The 19989-nt window shown below is 32.6% G+C and overlaps 1 protein-coding gene across 2 annotated transcripts in view; it reads right to left on the reverse strand.

The window, feature by feature from the left end:
• The window catches only part of Ent3 (equilibrative nucleoside transporter 3), a 143489-nt gene that overhangs the window by 118002 nt on the left and 5498 nt on the right, over positions 1-19989 (reverse strand). Inside the window, exons 1-2 of one of the 2 annotated variants that reach the window (XM_040717096.2) lie at positions 18107-18297; positions 9451-9703 (exon numbers count right to left, since the gene is read on the reverse strand). In XM_040717096.2, coding sequence (XP_040573030.1) covers positions 9451-9695 — 245 coding nt within the window. In that variant the 5' untranslated portion in view covers positions 9696-9703; positions 18107-18297. Of the gene's footprint in view, positions 1-9450; positions 9704-18106; positions 18298-19989 lie in introns of those variants that run through there. The other variant, XM_040717088.2, reaches the window with a different exon arrangement.

Here is a 19989-nt window from a genome sequence, read left to right on the forward strand (position 1 = left end):
GGTGGTTTTTACGTGTTACATACCTTTTCAACTTTAAAAAAATGGGATTCTGGGGTGAAAAATTGTTTTTAAGCCACTTATACCGTACCAAATATCATACTGTGAGTCAAAAATTGTACATTTCATATTTATTAGCATTTGGTGTATCAATAAAAAATATTGTGCAACTTATTTGTATAGTTTAAGGCAGTGTTTCTTAACCTGTGGAGAATGATGGAGTTGCTAGGTGGATATTAATCAATCGTACAGAATAACTACTTCTGTAAAATTTTACCAATTTCAACCAATTTTAATACTGAAGTAGAATAATCCCAAGCACATGATGCACTACATCATACATCAAGAAACCCTCACATCAAAGACAATGACACAACCGTTCAAAGATTCACCTGAGATGGCCATCAGAATTGTACATTTTGTCAAAACGAGCGCCCTCAACACTCGACTATTACAAGCTAGGAAATGAAATCCAACTACGAAGGACTGCTGTTCCACACTGCACTTCAGTGATTGTCGAAAGGTGACTTGTTAATTCGGTTTGTACATTTTCTCAATTTTTCAGTCAGACAATTTTTGGAATAAAAAAACAAAAAAGATCGGAAAGTTGCTGTTTCTGATGAGACATTTTACTGCAAGCTGTTATTTCCCACGGACATGTTCAGTCACAACGAGCTTAACCACAAGCTACAAGGCGCGTACTCCAATATAATTTGGAATTGAGACAAAGTGAACCCCTTCGTCTCAAAACTTGATTGAGATCAAAACCAAATCGCAAAACCGCCTCATTGATCGTCATTTCAAAAGTAGAACCCAACATTGAGGGACTCGTTAAGGCAAAACAAATGACAACAAAAACAAAATTAATCTGTATGTATGTATTTTGAGTTACATTTTTGTATGCTTTGTATGGAGGATATAAATTGAGAAAAAAACATAACGAATCTTTTCATATGTATTTTATTTCCATGTAATATCTGTTCGTAAAAAATATAATATATGTAAACAGAAATTATCTACTGTTAAATGGCACAAAAATTAAATCGTATATTTACGTACTAAAAACTGTAAAGGTTAAAATTTAATTTTTCAAAGATCGATGTTGTGTTCAAAAATGGAAAAAATTGGGATATTGGAGAAAAAAACTAACCTAACTTAACCCTTAACTTAAGGGATCTGATATGTCTGTAATTATTTGCAGTTCCCCAGTTTTATCAGAGATAATGTTCCTCCTTATTCTTCGCCGACTATCACTTCAACTAGTGAAATTTTTTGCTAAGTATAGGGTGGTCCTGAGGAATCTGAATACTCAGTAACTCAATAATTAATTAAGGTTGAGTGGTTGAAATTAATTCATATTTTGGTATATTAAAACATACACAATTACTTAAAAAACATAAACAATTACTCAAAAAACATAAACAATTACTCAAAAACATGAACAATTACTCACAAGCCATAAACAATTACTCACACAACAAAACAAACCTGAGCTCTGTACCTTACGTATTAGTCGTGAAATTGACACTTGAACGTGATTGACAAATTTCTATTAACGCACTCCAAGTAGTTGGGTATCTCTAGAACCATCGTCTACGCCGTCAATAAGTCCAAACGTTGGAGATGAAAAAAAGCTCTATCAAGAAGGATAAACTGGATCCGGAGGAGTTAAATAAAACAACCTAAACCAATTCTCTCAAGTCCATCAGGGTCCATTCAAGAGATCTCAGGGTTTCACATAATTTTGTCCAGAGAACAATAAAAATGAGGGTTGGAAAGAGTCTTGCGAGGTTATAGAGGCCAATTTTGGCACCAGCAATGAAAGAAACCCAACTTATCCGTTAAAAGACTAGTTTGAGTTCTTTTGAACTCTTTTTTGATACTTTTTCACCAACCACCACAACCTCGATACCAACCGCTTTGACTATACGTTTTAGGTGTATTTCGAGGGGAAGGCCAGCAGTTACCGTCATCCAAACTCCGAGGCCCTCAAAGCCACAAAAAGCCAGTACTGAGACGCCATGACCGAGAAGTACATCTGCAGTAGGTGTCAGGCTTTTTGCTGCCTTGAAGCCATAATTGCCTGCTGAGGACGGCAACATTAATGATTAAGAGACCTCAAACACACATATATTTTCAGTATTAATTTTGTTGAAATTATATTTTTCATTAATAAATTATGTCTTATTGAAGTTTTGTAATTCAAATTTTAATGTACCAGTCGGTAACTCATTTTGATTTAAATAAAGCTGTTAGGTATCAAGCTTTCCTAAAGTCAATTTTTTATCGTACTCAGTAAAAAAGATATTTTTGTAGTGGGAGGGAGATACTAACTCAAAAACAGGGCAGTCATGTATGTAGATATAAGTAATTTTTGGGATATTTTTATAAACAAATTAAAAATATAGAAATATAATGTATAATATGAAATATAAAAAAATAGAATAGTCTTCCTATATACCTATAGAATACATGTATTGAAATAAATAATTAATTTTTTTAAATACGGAGTTTTAAATGCAGATCCGGTGGGAAAAAGAGAAAAGACGAGAGAGAAAAAGTAAAAAGTGAAAGAAATATGTTTGCTCATTCCCATTCAATCTATTATTAAATGCTACGTATAAGGTGTAGATGGTATTTGTTTGAGTAAAATTGAGAATTGAATGGTGGAATAAAAAATATGTTTTCTATTTCCATGTTTTTTATAGATAGCCTCTACTTCATAATCTAGACCATGAAGAGAAAGCAATGTTTTATCAATAACTAAATTTAGAAATGAAACATTGGGTCATTTAATACATACATCTCTCCTTTGAGAAAAGAAGGAAAAAATGTAGTCATGAATGTGTACTTTAGGGTAGACTTTGTTGGACTGTAATAATATAGCGGTATATCTAGAGAAGAACTGCTCTCACTAGCTCTTAAACTAAACAAAAGTATTATTAAACACAGTGTTTGGCCGTTGTGTAACAACGAACATTGAAGGCATATGCAGATAGGACGTTGTTTGTTGTTGTGCTGTCTAACCAAAAGTGTTTGGCATCAGTAAAAAAAATGGCATCGATCAACAATGTATTTGTTCCACAAGCGTGAAAAATGCAGAGTGTCCTTGTTGCGATCTCCGCCGGACAAAACAATGTTAAGATTACAAACATTTTAAACCTGGACATGTCATTTGTCGGTAGAGTCAGGAAGGAACTAAAAAAGAGTGTATGTTAAGCAAGACGCTCCTCCATGCCACGCTGCAAGGAAAACGTTACCATGGCTGTCATATACGTATTTTTATTTTTTTTACTTTGATGGACCCAGTATTTGGCTTTCAAGCTCACTGGACCTCAACCCCATGGACTTTTTGTGTGAGATGCAGTTGAGCAAAGCACCAAGAGATCTTAAAAAGACTGTCATCAAGACCTACTCCTGTTTCCAAAGCGGATTTGAGGCTATTATTGTCGACAAAGGCGTTTATATTAAATGATGATAAAAAAATTATTCAGCTTTCATTTGGCATTGATTTTTATTAAAATCAGATTATAAATTTAGAAAAAAAATATATAAAATAAATCTGTTATTTGTTAGATAGACATATACCAGGTATGGAGCAAAGTACATTTATTTATTTATTAAATCAAGTACAAGTATTTTATTGAAATTAAAAGTTTTGTTTTTTTTGTTTTTTTTCAGGTATTTAAGTAAATTAAAAGTACCTACAATGTGCTTAAGTACAAGTGTCAGTAATTTAAAAAACATCTTATCTTATATATACTTATTGTTTTGTGTCAAACTTATTTTATGAGTAAGTCTACTTTTATAGAAAGTAAATTACTGGAAGCTTAGGAATTCATTACAAAGAAGACGTCGTCTAAAATGGAGATGACAGATTTAATCATCTTATGACAATAATACTTTTTAAAGGGAAACTGATGAAAGCTTTTTTATAATTTTCTGTATAAACCACTTAGAAATACTTAGGTAAGTATTACTTTTTAAACCAAGACTCAGTATTCAGTACGGGTTACCACATTTACCGGATGTACTGATACCTGCCTCTAAGTAGTCATAAAAATACTCAATTTACCAAGATGATGTTGTATATAGAAAATTTACTATAACAATGCACATTCATTATGAATCTGGCGAACATCAGCCTCAATAACAGCCCCCAACCACCTCTGAAACCCCTTGCACATAGTAGCAATGTAGTCTTTTTTCATGATCCTCCATTATTGTTCAACGGGTGGCGGACTTTGTAGGCCTTCTTCTCAATTTGCCACCAAATGGAGTAATCCACTGGATTCAGATCTGGGCTGTGAGGGGGCCAAAGGTTCCAGGACCAGAAGTTCATGTTGCTACCCATCCACTCTTGTACAATATTAGCAGTACAGAAGGAGTCCCTTCTGGAGGAAATACGTACGTGACCTTGTTGGACTTCTTCATGGTCTTGGTGATCTATGGGATCACATTTTCCTTCAACACCGTCAAGTAGTCACCTGCAGGAAACCAAATTGGAGGTATTGGAGGCAGTTGATGCCACAACCGCCAACATCATCACAAAGGCTGGATGTTTGGTCTAGGTGACTGCCCTGATACTGTTGGCAGCCTTTCCAAAGTATACCACACATTTTACTTGTTGTAGACGGGGTCAACGCTAAGTTTCTTTTCATCAAAGACAAAAATTACACAGTTGCTGTTGTGCTTCAGTTCATTCAAGAGTTGTTGACATCGCTGAAGACGGAGTTATTTTTGACGTTGGCAGAGGAATGGCCTTTCAGTTCTTTTAAGCGACCTTTCTCCAGCCTTTCAGATGGCCTTGTCCACAGTAGACCAATGCACCTTATTCATCTTGGCGTACACTGACATCTTCATCGTTGGGTTGAACTTAAATACCTCAAAGAAGTATTCAGGGTTCATTTTGGTGGGTTTTCTACTCTTGGGGTTATCTTTAAGGTTTTTCCCCATTAGCTAAACGATTTTTGACTGACAGACTGTGACCTTGCTGACATTTAAGGCCTCCATGATGTTCGAGGTGTCCTCCTGGGGCTGATTAAATTGCTTATGATGGCTCTTCTGGTCTCCATCGCGACAAATACAGAATTTTTGTTTATAACATGTACATCAATCAAAGGCTTGGAATCTAAGCTATTCAAAAATAATCAGAACTGTAAGATTGATTCAACAACACCTTTTCAAAAATGTATTTTTAGAATTTCTCATTACTTTTTCTACACCCGATGTTGTGCATGTACACGTCTAAGGGTATAAATAGGTATAAATGCATATATATATGTACGAGTATAAAGGATATTTTTTTAGAACAATTATTCTCCCAATATCGTTTATATATATACTTATACGGAGCATATATATGGTAACCCGCCTTATAGTTTCCTTTTTTCTCTAAGGAAACTTTGTAGACAATAAATCAAGAATATATCAGGATTTTTTTTAAATAATGATGTCTATAAGACTTTTATAAGTTTAATATTTTTTACAGTATTTAGGATCTACTCTGTACAAAGAAAGGCAATGAGTTAACTGCAACAAGAATAAGACGCTATCAGGCTATACTTCATTAGCAATCACTTTTTCAAATAAATTAAAACTTTTTTTCTTATCATATCAGAGAAATAATCAATTTAAAAATGTTGAAAAAAAAAGAATTTTGTATATTCTTCATACTGATTTGATATGAAGATTCTCAGTGTGCTTCAGGTGTTTCTTTGAATAAATTAATTTTACCACAAAATAATAAATAACAAGAGAAAGAAAATAAGCTATAATTTTTTTAGATTAACTAATTTTACAAAGTCTTATAAAGATATAAGAAAAACTTTGATTTTATTAAGCCTCTATCTAGGTCTTTATGTATGTTCCTTCGTTTTTCTTATAGCTATGTATGTAGGTAGTAGACATTGAAGGACTTAGATAAAAATCTTGTGCTTGTGTAAGAAAAAAAAATTTCTTCCTTTTTATATAATATAATATTATGTTGAAAAAATAATAAGGAATTATAAAAAAATGTTTTTTCTTCTGAAAATAAAAGACAGCTTTCATTGGATAAGAAGATAAATATTCAAAAAAGTCAATAAAAGATTTGAAATATGAGGACATGAAAGCCATTGATTGAATTACTATGTATCTTTGAACAAATAAGAAATCAAAGCTATTTGTCATAAATTATTTTCATTCTGAAGGAGGTTTATTGTTCATATGTATCTCTATGTATGTAAATACAAATTCAAAGCCTCTCAAGTTACTCACATACAAAAAACGAAGAAAATACTAATGTAAGGATATGTACACTTAGTTTTGGACCTTTTATCTTTCTCCAGGTAGAATAAAAATTACATTATTTTCATAAATGAAAGGGAAACGAATTGGTACAATAATGGGAGAGGCAATTAACCTTTCTCTGCCTACGTGTATATGTATTATGTATGTATAATACCTTTATATGAAAGCATAAGAAAGGATTTCAAAAAAATTGCCTTCATCTGATTACTGGGTTGAAACAAGAAATCTTTACTCAAATTTATTCTTCTACTGGGAATTCTTAACTAACGTGTTCAAAAAACTGAAACATTGATGAAATAAACATCCCGATTGTTAAAACCAATTTGTATTGGTTTAGCCATTAATATTTACTATTGTTTATTTGCCTGTGATGACTTTTCTCAAATGAAGCAATTTTCATGTTATAATTTTGGGTGCCTCTTTGCTACTTATTAACGAAAAAAATGAAATGTCATCTTGATAGAAAAAAAAGTTATAGGCAAAAATGTATACTTTTTAATCTACAAATCGACAATTAACATTCATTTGACACTTTGATTGATTGTACAGGTACAATTACTATGAGTCCTACATGAACTTGCCGTAGCATATATCACGGTAAATTTAGGTCTTTCAATTTTTAAAATAAGTTTATTGTTTTTAAATTTCTGGTATTTAGATGAAGAAAAAAGTTCAGAAATCATACTTTTGTACATACAATTTTTTACAATGGCAAAATTTATTGAACCTTTTGATATATATAGTGTCATATTTTATATACACTTGACGTGGAATACTCCATTGGTGCTTTATATAAATAATTATGTATTGTTATCATTATGGAAGTCACTTGGAAGAGGCATAAACAACCAAATTTTATAAGAATAAAAATTGTTGTGCTTGTTTTATTAAGAAAAATGTGTTATGTTTCCGTTTATTTTGATGCGACAAAAATATTTGTCCATATGGTTTTGAACTTTATCGTATATCAAACATTTATTACACCCCAGGACCAAAACCCAAATATGCGATTACATTATTATACATTCAAAGTTTCGAGTAAGCAATGAAATAACTATATCTTGAAAGTGCCAGGTGTATTTCTAATTACTGAGCTTTTATTACCCCTAATCTATCGGAATTATAATTAATAGTACTAATATAGCCATTTCATAGAATTTTTTTGTTCTTATCAATTTGATTTTGTACAAAGATCACTGTTTTTCTAAAGCATCAAGTTCTATTTTTAAAAGCTATTAGATTATGCTTTTCCAAAAAAAAAAAATGTTTATTAAATAATAGATTGGAAAAAGTAAATTTGTATATTTCACTTCATAAGACATGTTATAAATATCCTATTAAAGGCAATTATGCCCCATTCTGTTAGATAAATTGTTGCCAATAAGAATCCAACTTCATAATGTCCTTCTTGTTGAATCCCTTTTCCCTTTTGGCAAAAAAAAAAACTTGGTCAACTAATTTGCAGAGCCTCTATTGAGGCCAAATTTGTAACCCAAGCACATTGGGCATCTACATGAACAGGTAATAGTGCCTTGGTGTTAAGTCCGGATCCAAGCTCCTAGGGCTTCTGGTGCGTCATCATAGATGTGTGCAGCCTGGTGTAGTCTTGATATTGTCTAATTTTCTCATGTTCACCAACGTTTCTGTTCGATCGCCAACTCCAAAGCTTACATGTAAGTCGAGAAAATGACACTTGAATGTGATTGATGAACTTCCATTCGTACACTCCAAGCAGTTAGCCTTTTCTAGGACTACCCTCTAAGCCGTCAGCAAGTCGGAAACATTGGAGAGAAAGAAGGGTTCTGTCAAAAAGACCAAACTGAACCCGGAGGAGTTAAGGAAAACAGCCCAGGCCAATCCCCTCAAGTACATGAGGGCACCTGCAAGAGATCTTGGGCTTTCACACCAGAACGCCCATAAAGCTATCAAAAAGCGGGTGAAAAGAGGATTGTGAGGAGATGCCTTTTTTGACACCAGCAATGAAATAACCCCATATGCCATACCTTCTGCCTCCACCTAGAAGCCATTTTTGCCGCTAAGGGTGGCTACATTAATGATTAAGAGAGCTCAGACACATATCTATTTATAGTATTAATTTTGTTGAAATTCAGTGATTAATTAATAAATCATTTTAAAATTTAAAGTGTTCAGAATAAATCATTTTAAAATTTAAAGTGTTCAGATTTGATGGACAACTCGGTACCCCTACATAGATTTAAAAAAATTTAATTAATCCATTTTAAAAAAATTTGCGGGACATAAAACTCTAAAAACAAATTTAAAGAAGGAGTTATGAATTATGACAGAATTTGACTAATTTGTTACTTGTCATAACATAAAAACCCTATTTCTCTCCATTTCCCTTTTCCCCTGTTCCTAAGGTACTGAGTACCATTATGAAAGAATAATTATAATGAGTCATCAAAAACATCCAGATACTTAAGCCTATGTCTTAAAAAAAATTATGAATATACGATTTAAAACGACTATAAAATTTTATATTCTCTATTTATAAAGTCATACAGGGAAAAGGTTTCCAGGACAGAGCCTATTGTTCGGTTGATTTTACAAAAATTTTGTGCTTTCAGGTGGACTAGTATTTTGAGGAGTATGGCTGGAAACTAATTTTCTTCCTGAATTTATTAATCATATTCTTTTATTTCAACCTCCACATTTATTTACTTCAAAAGAGAAGTTAACACCGCAACGAACTCTTCAATAATAAATAAAAATGAGGTGATTACACATGCAACAACCGTTTTTCCTATTCAAATTTTTAGTCAAAGTTATTCCCATACAAAAATATATATTCCATTCATACTGAAATTTGTACTAAAATATTATCTTTTTAGTAATTAATCAACAAACGAATATGCTTCTGACTTCCGATATCTGTTTTTACAAGTAGCATTTTAACAAAAATTACTGCAGTTGGTAGTTGTTTTAAGTAAGACACTAGGCAATAAATTGATTTAGAACCACAGAAGCACATCTTTTTATAGTATTGATTTTGATGATATTATATTTTTAATTAATCAATTATACCGTGTTAAAGTTTAAAATTCAAAGTGTTCAGATTTTAATGAATAATAGTCCCAACTGATTTAGGGTCTTAAATACAATATAAAGATTGATTTATATACTATGTATATATAATCTTACCTGTTGTACGGTAAAAGGAATCCAACTCCTGCTAAAATCATTGAAACATATACAAGTTGATTATGATCTATTGGAGGCTCCGACTCTGGAAGCGGTCGTGGTTTGAGAATAATGATCCCTCCTTTCCCCTTCCTTCCATCATTAAGTTCATCTTCCTCTTCTTTTTCTTCTTCCTCTTCAGAATTACTGCTTGAGAGGGAGGAATAGTCACCGATAAATGGGATGCTGTGATGCTGTGACGTCATTATTGAATCTATAAAAGAAATGCAAATGAATTCTTGTGAGAAAAAAAACATTTCTAGCGAAAAGGAAAATGTACCCCATCAATATTTCAACTTGCAAGGATATATTTTTATTATAACTTTTATATATTATGTAGGTTAATGTAATTGAACCATATTTTTATCTTCAAAAAATCATTTTTTGAAGATACATAGTCGAATAAATAAGATTGAACCTACCTACTTAATTCAATTAAATGTGATTGTAATGCCTTATACCTGTATTTGTGCTTTAATTTACTATTTTTTGAAAAAATAATTGACTCAAGGTATAAAACATAGAAAATAATTATTATCCAGGAAGAAAATGAATTTGCATACATATTTATTCAATTAAAAGCAACTTTTCTTAGACAAGCATACATGAACAATACTTTATTTCTCAGTGCATGAGTGTACAATAAGCAGTAAATATTTTTACATCCATTTTCATGAATAACTAATAGGAAATAAGTAAATTAGCATATACATGTATATGACCACAAGATGGTAGAGATATTTTGAGTCTAATGAGCAAACAAATAAGTAATCAGAGGTCATATCCTATTATTGGGGAGACTATATTTGATATTATATAAAAAAAGTGAGGACTTGTCCCATCAGTGTAGATTTAAGGGAGAAGGGATTAATATTTTAAAATTAATCAACTACCAAAAAGTGACTACGAAGGGCATTACATTTTTTGGGTGACTTTCCCGGATATATATTCAGACTCTGATAGTTGACGCCAAATTTAATCAAATTCACAAAATATAATGTATATGTAAATTTATGAAGGTATACATTAGGTTGTCTTTTAGTGGAGTAATGGACAAAGTAGGACTATACATTATTGCCCTATGGAACCTACCCAATTATTAGTACCGTTTGTTGATGAGTATTTAGGTCGATTTTTGGTAGGGTATCGGGAAAGAAGTAAAGTATAACCATGAAATCATTCTCCACAAAATCTACAAACAAGGATACAAACAATAAGGAAGGGTCCATAGGGCATTAAGACAAAGGTCTATTTTACCTGTTACTTCACCAAAAATTGACCTAATATCATTAATACCATGTAAATGACCCAAAAAAAATACGACCCTTTCTCCTAGAAAAATTAGATTTACTTTAGTTATTTTTTCAAAATTTGGCCAAAAAAGGGTTGAATCCTGATTTTTTTTTTACAAACATATTTTGGATCCAACAAATAATTGAAAAGGTGGATGAGCACCCACGAGAAGAAGCTGGGGGATTTGAATCTAATCAAATTATCGAAGATGAATTAAATATCATCTACTTATCGGACAGTATTTTATGTTTCTAAGCCATTCATTTGCAAGACAATAAAAAAACATAAAAAATTATCTGCACTTATAAAGATTATGACTATCATTTTTATAAAATTGCATCGATTGATAAATTTAAATTAAATATACTTTAAAATATATATAGATGAGAGCTTCTAATAAAAGTGGGAATTACATGAATTTATAAAAAAAAATCACCAGCTAAGGAGTAAAAAGAGAACAGTTGGTCACCTTGTTTTTATTGGGACTTGTAAGTCACCTTATTTTTATTGGGACATGTAAGTCAGCTTCTTTTTATTGGGACTTGTAAGTGGACTTGATTGCACAATCAAAAACTCCAGACAAAAATTGCACTTGTAAGTCATTTCAATTTCTTTATTGGCAATCTCATTAATTATTATTTTCTGAGGAATTGAACTGGACTCAATGAATATATTCAAAACTTATACCTGTGAGCAAAGACTTGAGACTCGGCTTGTACTTGCAGTAGAATGACGTATTTCCCCCAATGCTATTATCATATACCGTATAATTTATAGTCAATTATTTGGTTAGGTTGTGTGTGTTAAACATCTAAGGAGGGAAACGTGCGATTATTTAAAAGGAGATTGTTTTATCCACAAAAACAAGTATTATAATATTATATTCCTATGTCAAATGTCCCTTCCCTTGGTTTTTGGAATTTTTAAGAAAAAAAATTTAAAAATTTTGATTTTTTTTTTGATCCATAGCTATTCACAAAAAATTTCAAAAATTACATTTTATGGAAAAAAAAAGTTCAAAAATTACATTTCAACTATTAATTTTTTTTAAAATAAAGAAATAAATTTTAAATATTAAATTTTTTTTGAAAAAAAAAATCAAAATTGCATAGCCATTGATAAAAAAAAATCAAAAATCAACAGCTTTTTATCAAAAATTACATTAATAATATTACTATTTTTTTTTATCAAAAATCTGTAGCTATTCACATAAAAATGAATTTTTTGGGAAAAAAATCAAATATCAACAGTTATATACCAAAAATTATATTTTTGGGAAATAATTTCAGAAATTGAATTTCAAATATTAATTTTTATTCAGTAGGAGATCGTTCCATCCACAAAACCAAGTATTATTATATTATATTCCTATGTTGAATGTCCATACCCCTCTATATTTATGTATAATTTTGTTGTTAAAACTTTCCTTTTATTCTATTTTCCTGAACTATTGTGTTGTATGAATGAATATAATAAATTGTCGATATGTTTGTTTGTTGAACTAACCTTCATTTTGAAAGGTAATCATAATAACACAATAAAGATATTGTTGTAGTAGCGTATTCATATGTTTTATTCCAATGGAGTTGAATGAAAGGAATATGTATATTGTATATAGAATATATAAACTATTATTTCCTAAGTCAGAAATGCTGACGGCCTTTTACATAACAGTTTTATTAGAAAAAGTACCTCATAAATTTTGTTTTATGATGGTTAATACACATATACAGAGAGTGGGGATCAAATTGTCGCCAAAATATTTTTCTTCAAAAAACAACACAAAATATACATTTTTTAACTTTTTTATTGAAAATCAAAACTATGACGAGCATATAGGTATAGAGTAACCATTCATTCGATATAATCACCGTTGGCATCAATAACAGCCTCAATACGGCCTCTGAACCGGTCGCAGGCTCTTCTGACCATCTCATTGTCCATGTTGCCGAATACCTCCTTGATGGAGTTCATCAGACTGGCCTTGGTGCTATGGGGATGTCTGTTGGTATGTCTCTCGACATAGCCCCAGACAAAATAGTCCAAAGGATTAAGGTTGGGAGAGTTAGGAGGCCACAAATCCTTGGTTACGACGTCATAACAGTTCTCGGTCAACCACTGCATGGAGATTTTGGACACATGGCAGGGTGCTGAGTCCTGTTGCCACACCCAGGGCCTGTCTCCGCCCACCCCTTGGATCCAGGGCAGAACCACCTTCTCCATAACATCCAGGTATACCTCTGTATTGACCTTTAGACCCTGTTCAAACATGTGGGGAGGCATAACATGACCTTCACTGCTGACCACCCCGAACACCATGACCGTTGCAGGGAACTTGATCTTCATTACCTTCCTCACATGGCTGGTACAGGTGGCTATCCACCTGTTTTTCTGCTTGTTGACCTTCTGATCTTGACAGAAATTCTTTTCATCAGAGAAAAATCACAGCATCCCGGGCTGCTTTGGGTGCTTGAGCTTGTTGAGCAATTTTGTTGACTTCATCAGCCTGTTGTCCTTTGCCTTCTGGGTCAAGATCTGGCGCACCTGCATATTGTAGCTCCTGCACCTTAAATCCTCATATACACAGTCCCTTATTGTTTTCACATGGCAGCCCAGATCCCTCGCCATGGTCTTCATGGACCTGGTAGGGTCATCCTCAACCATCTTCTTCACCTTGTCGACAAAGTCGGTGTCCCTGACCTTCCTGTCGGCGCCCTCCTCCTTGGGTACCCTTTTTGAAAAAAAAAAATTAAGAAAAAATTTGAAAAATTCAAAAATGAAAATTCAAATATTAAATATTGTAGAAAAAAATTTCAAAAGTCCTTAGCTATTTACAAAATATTGAACTTTTTGGAAAATAATATCAAAAGTCAAAAGCTTTTCACAAAAAAAATGAAGAATTTTATTTTTTTGGAAATTTGGAATAGGCAAAGGGGCTACAGCCCCTGGAGCCTGCATCTTGTAGTCGGCCCTGTATGTAAACTTTAGATATTAAATTTTAATTATTTTTAGGAATGGGTAATTAGGTATTTTTATATGTATAAATACATATATGAAGTATAAATACTCATGAAATTTATAATCAATTGTTCATATTATGACTAAGTCAATGGTTTGATTACTTTTCATTAGTAAGAAACATAAAGGTAGCAAACTCATAAATTTTTAATAATAAAAAAACAAACATTTAAAAAGCATTTTTCCATCTTGAAACCAAAGATTTGTTTGTATATTGATGTATCCCTAAGTCTAACATGGAAGTAATTTCCTATACTTATATACTATACTATACAAGTCCAAATGGATTCCGAAGTTTCTAGTGTAAAGTCTCGAGTTAAGTTGCAAGTTTTTGATTTTACATTTCCAAGTCGTTGAATATTTTTATTAGTTTGAGTCTCCAGTGCTGACTGCCGACTGCCCAGGCCTCCCTCTACAGCCCTACACAAAAACTACTAAGTAGTTTAGATACATAAATTCCTCTTCAAAGTGGGATTGAAATGTCCGGGAATTACTGGAAATGAAATTACTAGGAATGAAAAGACAAGCAAGGAATTTACTAGGAATGGACCTAGGACTTTCACCAAATTAGAGACGTTGCAGTCCCAAAATGTTTACATCCATATATAAATATTAAGGACACCTTACAATCGGACACAAAACCGCTATATAGATTAAACTTGGAGAAATGAGGTCTCCTTAGATATGGTCCATTGATTCCATCCATTTTTACAAATTTTTATAGAATATTAAATGTGAGTAACCTATCAATCTTATAGTATATAATACTATCATTCAGGGAGAACTGTATTTATATTCATCATGAAAATTATGCTTCATAGTGAGCGTTCTAAAATTTAAGATACTTTTCAAGAACCTATAACGAAGCAGGATCGATTTTAAGTCCCATATTCAGGAATGATAAAAATGAAACTGAACTATCAATGTTACTTCCAAGAATAATTTTTATTCAGTAAAACAAATGAAAATTTTTTGAAAAATTGCTCTCAGGCATTATAAAATCTCGAGTCTTAGCTTTCAAATCTCAAGGCTCGAGTCCAAATCTAAACTCACCTTTAATATATGTGTGTATAAATATTTTCTTTGTAGGTATATAAATTTTGTAAGATATTTCCAAGCAATATCGACGGCAACTAACCACTCCATTTAAGAAACGTGGAAAACCACATAATTGGGTTATTTTACAAGAGTTGTATGGTTATTGAAATTCAATATCTTCAACTACAAACTACTTAATTTAAGCACCCTTTTGACTAAAAAAAAAAAAAAACTTCCCTACAAAGAAAAAGTTCAGCAACTTCACAGAAGCTTCTACATATGCTATGTACAATTTATATAAATCTTTGATTCCCAATTTATAAGAAGGTTTCCTATCCACTTCGTGAAAATTGACACAATACATATATATATAACTGACTTGATTTTACAAAAAAAAAAGAAAATTGAATTGCATCGGAGCAAAAGGAGTCGAAAAAATATATAGTTTGATCATATCAGATATAAAATCATTGTGATACAGCAGATTTGAATAGAACAAAGGGATCATAAGTAAACATAGTCTCAAACAGTATACTGAGGAAGGGGGTTAAAGAAACGCTTTTTAGGAAAAAAATATAGAGTAGTCTATTTCCAGTAAATATAAAATAAACTCCTTCATGAATTATGAACATTGAAGGAATCAGACAATTTGATTCGGGAAAAGTATGACATATATGTATATTTTTAATGAATTATATATTTATTGATTTTTCAAGTATTTCATTATACAGGGTGGTTCAAGTAAATCCGGACCACTTTCAACTACATCCTGATCAATAAGAAAAGCAAGTATAGGTTTGAAAATTTATTTACAAGTTATAATAATACAAAAGAAAAAAACTTTCAATGTGTCTGCCATCTTCCCCAATCATTCGCTCGATACGCAGGCTAAAGGATTTGAAGGCATTGACAACGTTTGCAGGGGAGACTTTGTCCTTGTACCTGATGATAGAGTTGATGCTGTTGTGTGAATTGGCAGAGACCTTCTTTTCTAACCCCCCAAAAAGGAAAAAATTATGGGAGTTAGAGAGGCAAGTCTGGGGTCCCAAAAATTGCACTTTCTCTTCTTTCAACAAGTTTTGGGTCTTGAATACCATATGAGAGGGAGCCGAATCTTGTTTAAACAGGAACTCAATACCATTGGCCTCAGTTTTCATCCAAGGTATCATATAGTCAGACAGGAGTTCGCAGTACCTGCCCTCTCTTTTGGCTCAAAAAAGATGGGAGCATGGCACTGCCGTTGCACCCAATGAGCTGGACTGAGTTCTACGCCAGCCAATTTGATGATGGTCTTCCTCTGGGTCTCCTCCATCATAAATATATGTTTTGAAATAAAAGTTGTGCAACTAACTTAAAACTAACACTTAATTTTTCACTTTAAAATTAAAATGTTAAATGATTTCCTTATTGTTCAAGATGTTGTTAAAAATGGTCCAGATTTACCTGAAATACCCTGTATACATACATATTGCATAGAAAGAAAGTGACTCAAATTTGCATCGCCCCCCCAAAAAAAAAAAAAAAATAATAATAATAATAATACTCCTAGCTATATTTCTTCTACTAAATAATTTGTACAAAATATTTTGTATGCCTTTGGGATTTTAGAAAGCTTATAAAACTTTTATTTCCGTTTTTGTTTCTTCTTTTTGCATTTTGATTCTTCATTGTCTTGAAATTCGTGTGGGGGAAGATAATATTATTATTGTTAATATCTAGAATTGATTTTTGAAAGTGTTTTTTTTTCTCTCTTTAGAATAATAATTTTATTAATGTATCTGTAAATATCAGCCTGGAGGTTATGTTGGAACTTTTAAATAAATGATTCATTATATACAGTGGAGAATATAAGTATTTTATCGCTGCCAATTTTGTAATTTTACTTACTGACAAAAAAAAAGGTCGATAATTTTTTCCCGTATATTTTGAGACTAAGAAACATTATATAAAAACAAAAAGAGTGTTTAGAGGGAGAAAAGTGCTGATTATTATGCTAAGACATCCACATTATCAAGCATGGGGGTAAAGAAATTACTAGGTCAACTGTTATTGTTTCCTCATATTTGTTATGTGAATTTTTAGAGTTTAAGAGTATTTTTTTACTATTTTTTAATGAGCAATGTAATGTAATTTAAACATATAATTTGCTGCCCATTGCTAAGAAAATATTGTCCTAGTTGCCACCATGAGCACACAATATGAGAAGAGGATCGAGAAAGTATCGCTCCTTCGATGGCGGAATTGTCCCAGTAGGTAATCTTGGAGCAGACTGGGGCATCAAGGAATATGATTTCAATGTCTTCTATGGATGGAGACTAAGTCATCCTAGAATGTTTTATTTCATATATTTTTTAATTATGGATGATGATTATAGAATTATGTCTAATGCGACTTGAATAATTATTGATAATGATCAGGTCTGTTATTATTTAAAAACAATTTTGACTTGACAATTGAATAATTTGCCAAATTTCACAAAAATAGGAGCCAGGGAGAATTGGCAGCAATGAATTTGATCAATGGAAGAACTTTAGTGTCCATAATTTTGATGTAAACGTCAGCCTTCGGCTTGTATCCAAAAGTGAACTACCCGGGGACTCATAGTCTTCTTGTTGGATGCAACCAGGCCTAACATCATCAATGAAGCAGGGGTTTCGTGGTGGAGACATATCGGTGCTCTTCTGCTCCATTCCCAAATGTAACTACGCGGTCATTCTGCCTGTTGAACACATGGTTTTCTCCTCAGAAAGGACTTTTCTCTGCAGTTCTGTCAACAGAAGCCACAGTATGCACTACAGATACTTCCCTCCGGGCTTTTTTTGAGCCCTGGACAATACTGATGGGGATTTTTCATCTTCCTTGCCATGCCAGCAATGGAAAAATTTGTATTTTTCTTGAAGGCCAACTTCAGGCGGTTGACAGGCATGGAGGGTTTCCTACCTCCTCTTGGAGAGTGTCTGAGATCCTCCCCTACCGTCAACCCCATGGAAACATTGTAAATCGTCTGTCTCGAGGCCCCAGTCTGCTATCTGATGCTTATTGTCAACATTCCGCGCGTAGGAGTGCTAACTCTTACTCTTATCGTACTGTGTGCTTATGGTGGCGTCTAGTACTATGTTTTTGTAGCAATCGGCAGTTAATTATGCCTTCTACAGCATTGCACATGGGAAAAATGGTTAAAAAAATGATCTTAACCACTCAAAATTTGCGTAATAGAGATGAGTAAATAATAAAGGTTGGCTCTGTATGTTTGTAGGGTTTTTCTTACTTAGGAGGAAGGATGACTACATCCTCCGAGAAATATTGGGCAATATCCTTCTTTTCTTGGGGGAAGGTACTGAGAATGGATCGTGGAATTGGTATTCCAACACTACAATGACCCAAAACATACAGCCATAAAAACAAAGAATATGTTAAAGAACCATCACATAAAGATCCCTCCCATAGATTATTATTTAAGGATGTTCAAATATCTGTTAAGGTGTCAAGAAGAAAAACCTATTCAATTAAAAAAAAAAAAAACGAAAACATTTTATTAAAAATACGTATTTTGCACATTCACTTATGTCTAAAAAAGAGGTGTTAGTCAAATAGACAAAATTAACATTAGACGCACATATCTACTTATTTAAATACAACATATTATTATTTGTGTATTTTTTTCAAAGAAAATCAAGCAAGGGTATACTTTTAAATTTTCTTACAAGATGTACTTTTTTAAGGAGGCAAAGTATATATGTTTGAAATACCAACTCGGCATAATTATGATATACAAAAAAAAATACACAAAATAGTTGAAAATGCTATTTATAATTTTTTTTTTTTTTTTTTTTTTTTTTTGCTATATTTTCCCTTTTGTAAAAAAAAGACTGAGATGCTAAGAATATGTTTGCTCTTTAATGCTTCAGTCTTTAAATTAGTTTTTCCCTGCTGAGATTTTCATTGATTGCAATTTCCATCGAGTAGCTTTTAATCTAGGTATACCAAACATCAGGTGGTATTATATTTTATTCTTTCTGCAAGGCAATACACTTAATATTTCTTCTACATACATATAACACCAACTGTTCTAATTATTATCATCACCCTCATCCATGAAATGAGTGGTGCATCAAAGGGGATTATGCAGTTGGTACATATAAAAAAAATAATGAGTTAAAAAGTTTTTTAAGAGTTACAGGATCAACAACACACTAAAGGATGGTCTATATTTATTGGTAAAATATTTAAATGCTTATAACGAACGAACTAGTTTGGGGAGAACAATATTTTTTAATTATTTGAAAGCTACATTTAATGATATTCAATTATTTATAATAAAATTCACCTCCCTTGATAACCTGGGTCACATGCCGCCTCCAGCTTTGGAGGGCCCAGGCGACCTCGTGCGGATACAACTTTGCCATTGTACGGATAATTGACTTCTTCAGGGCCTCCACAGATGAATGATATTTGACACAAGCCACATGCTCGATCCTTCCCAGAGCAGAAAATCATATGGATTCTGTTCCAGGCAGTTTGCGGACAAAAAATAAGGGCTCCAAAACACGACTACATTTTGTGGCCAATACATCCTACACTTTTTTGGCCGTGTGGGGTGGTACACTGTCTTGTTGGAATGTGTAATTTCTTCCTTGGCCTAATCCATCCAGGGAATGTAAATTAAAAGTACAAAACTAGAACAAGTACAATGGCAAAGCCAGATCCGTATAACGTAGCCCAGCACTGCCAAAGCTTTTGGCGTAGTGTGGTTGAAATGGAGTTTAACTACCATGAGCCCAGCAATTCACCTGTATAACCTGAGGGACGGGGTATCTTTTTTTTTAATATTATAAAGGTATTATCAGTTTGTGGTTACAGATAAATTTGAGCTTTCTCGGATTCGGGCAGTTCGCTTTTATAATCTGTGCCTAGGAAGAGATCCTTATTGCTTATAAATAAGGCGGCGATTAAGTTTAAACAGCCTTTGGGCCTAACACTTTACCTTTACAAGCTGAAGGGGGGATATATTTTTGGATATTAGATGGGGTCTATGATGCTCAGGGATGCAGCTGCAAATAAAATTAAACGCTTCGGTATTCATCAGTTCACCTGACTAGCTGTGGGCTGCGGTGTGTAATAGTATATTAGAAGGAGTCCTTGATGCTTAAA

Source organism: Lepeophtheirus salmonis, chromosome 1 (genome assembly GCF_016086655.4).
Source record: "Lepeophtheirus salmonis chromosome 1, UVic_Lsal_1.4, whole genome shotgun sequence".
NCBI lineage: Eukaryota > Metazoa > Arthropoda > Copepoda > Siphonostomatoida > Caligidae > Lepeophtheirus > Lepeophtheirus salmonis.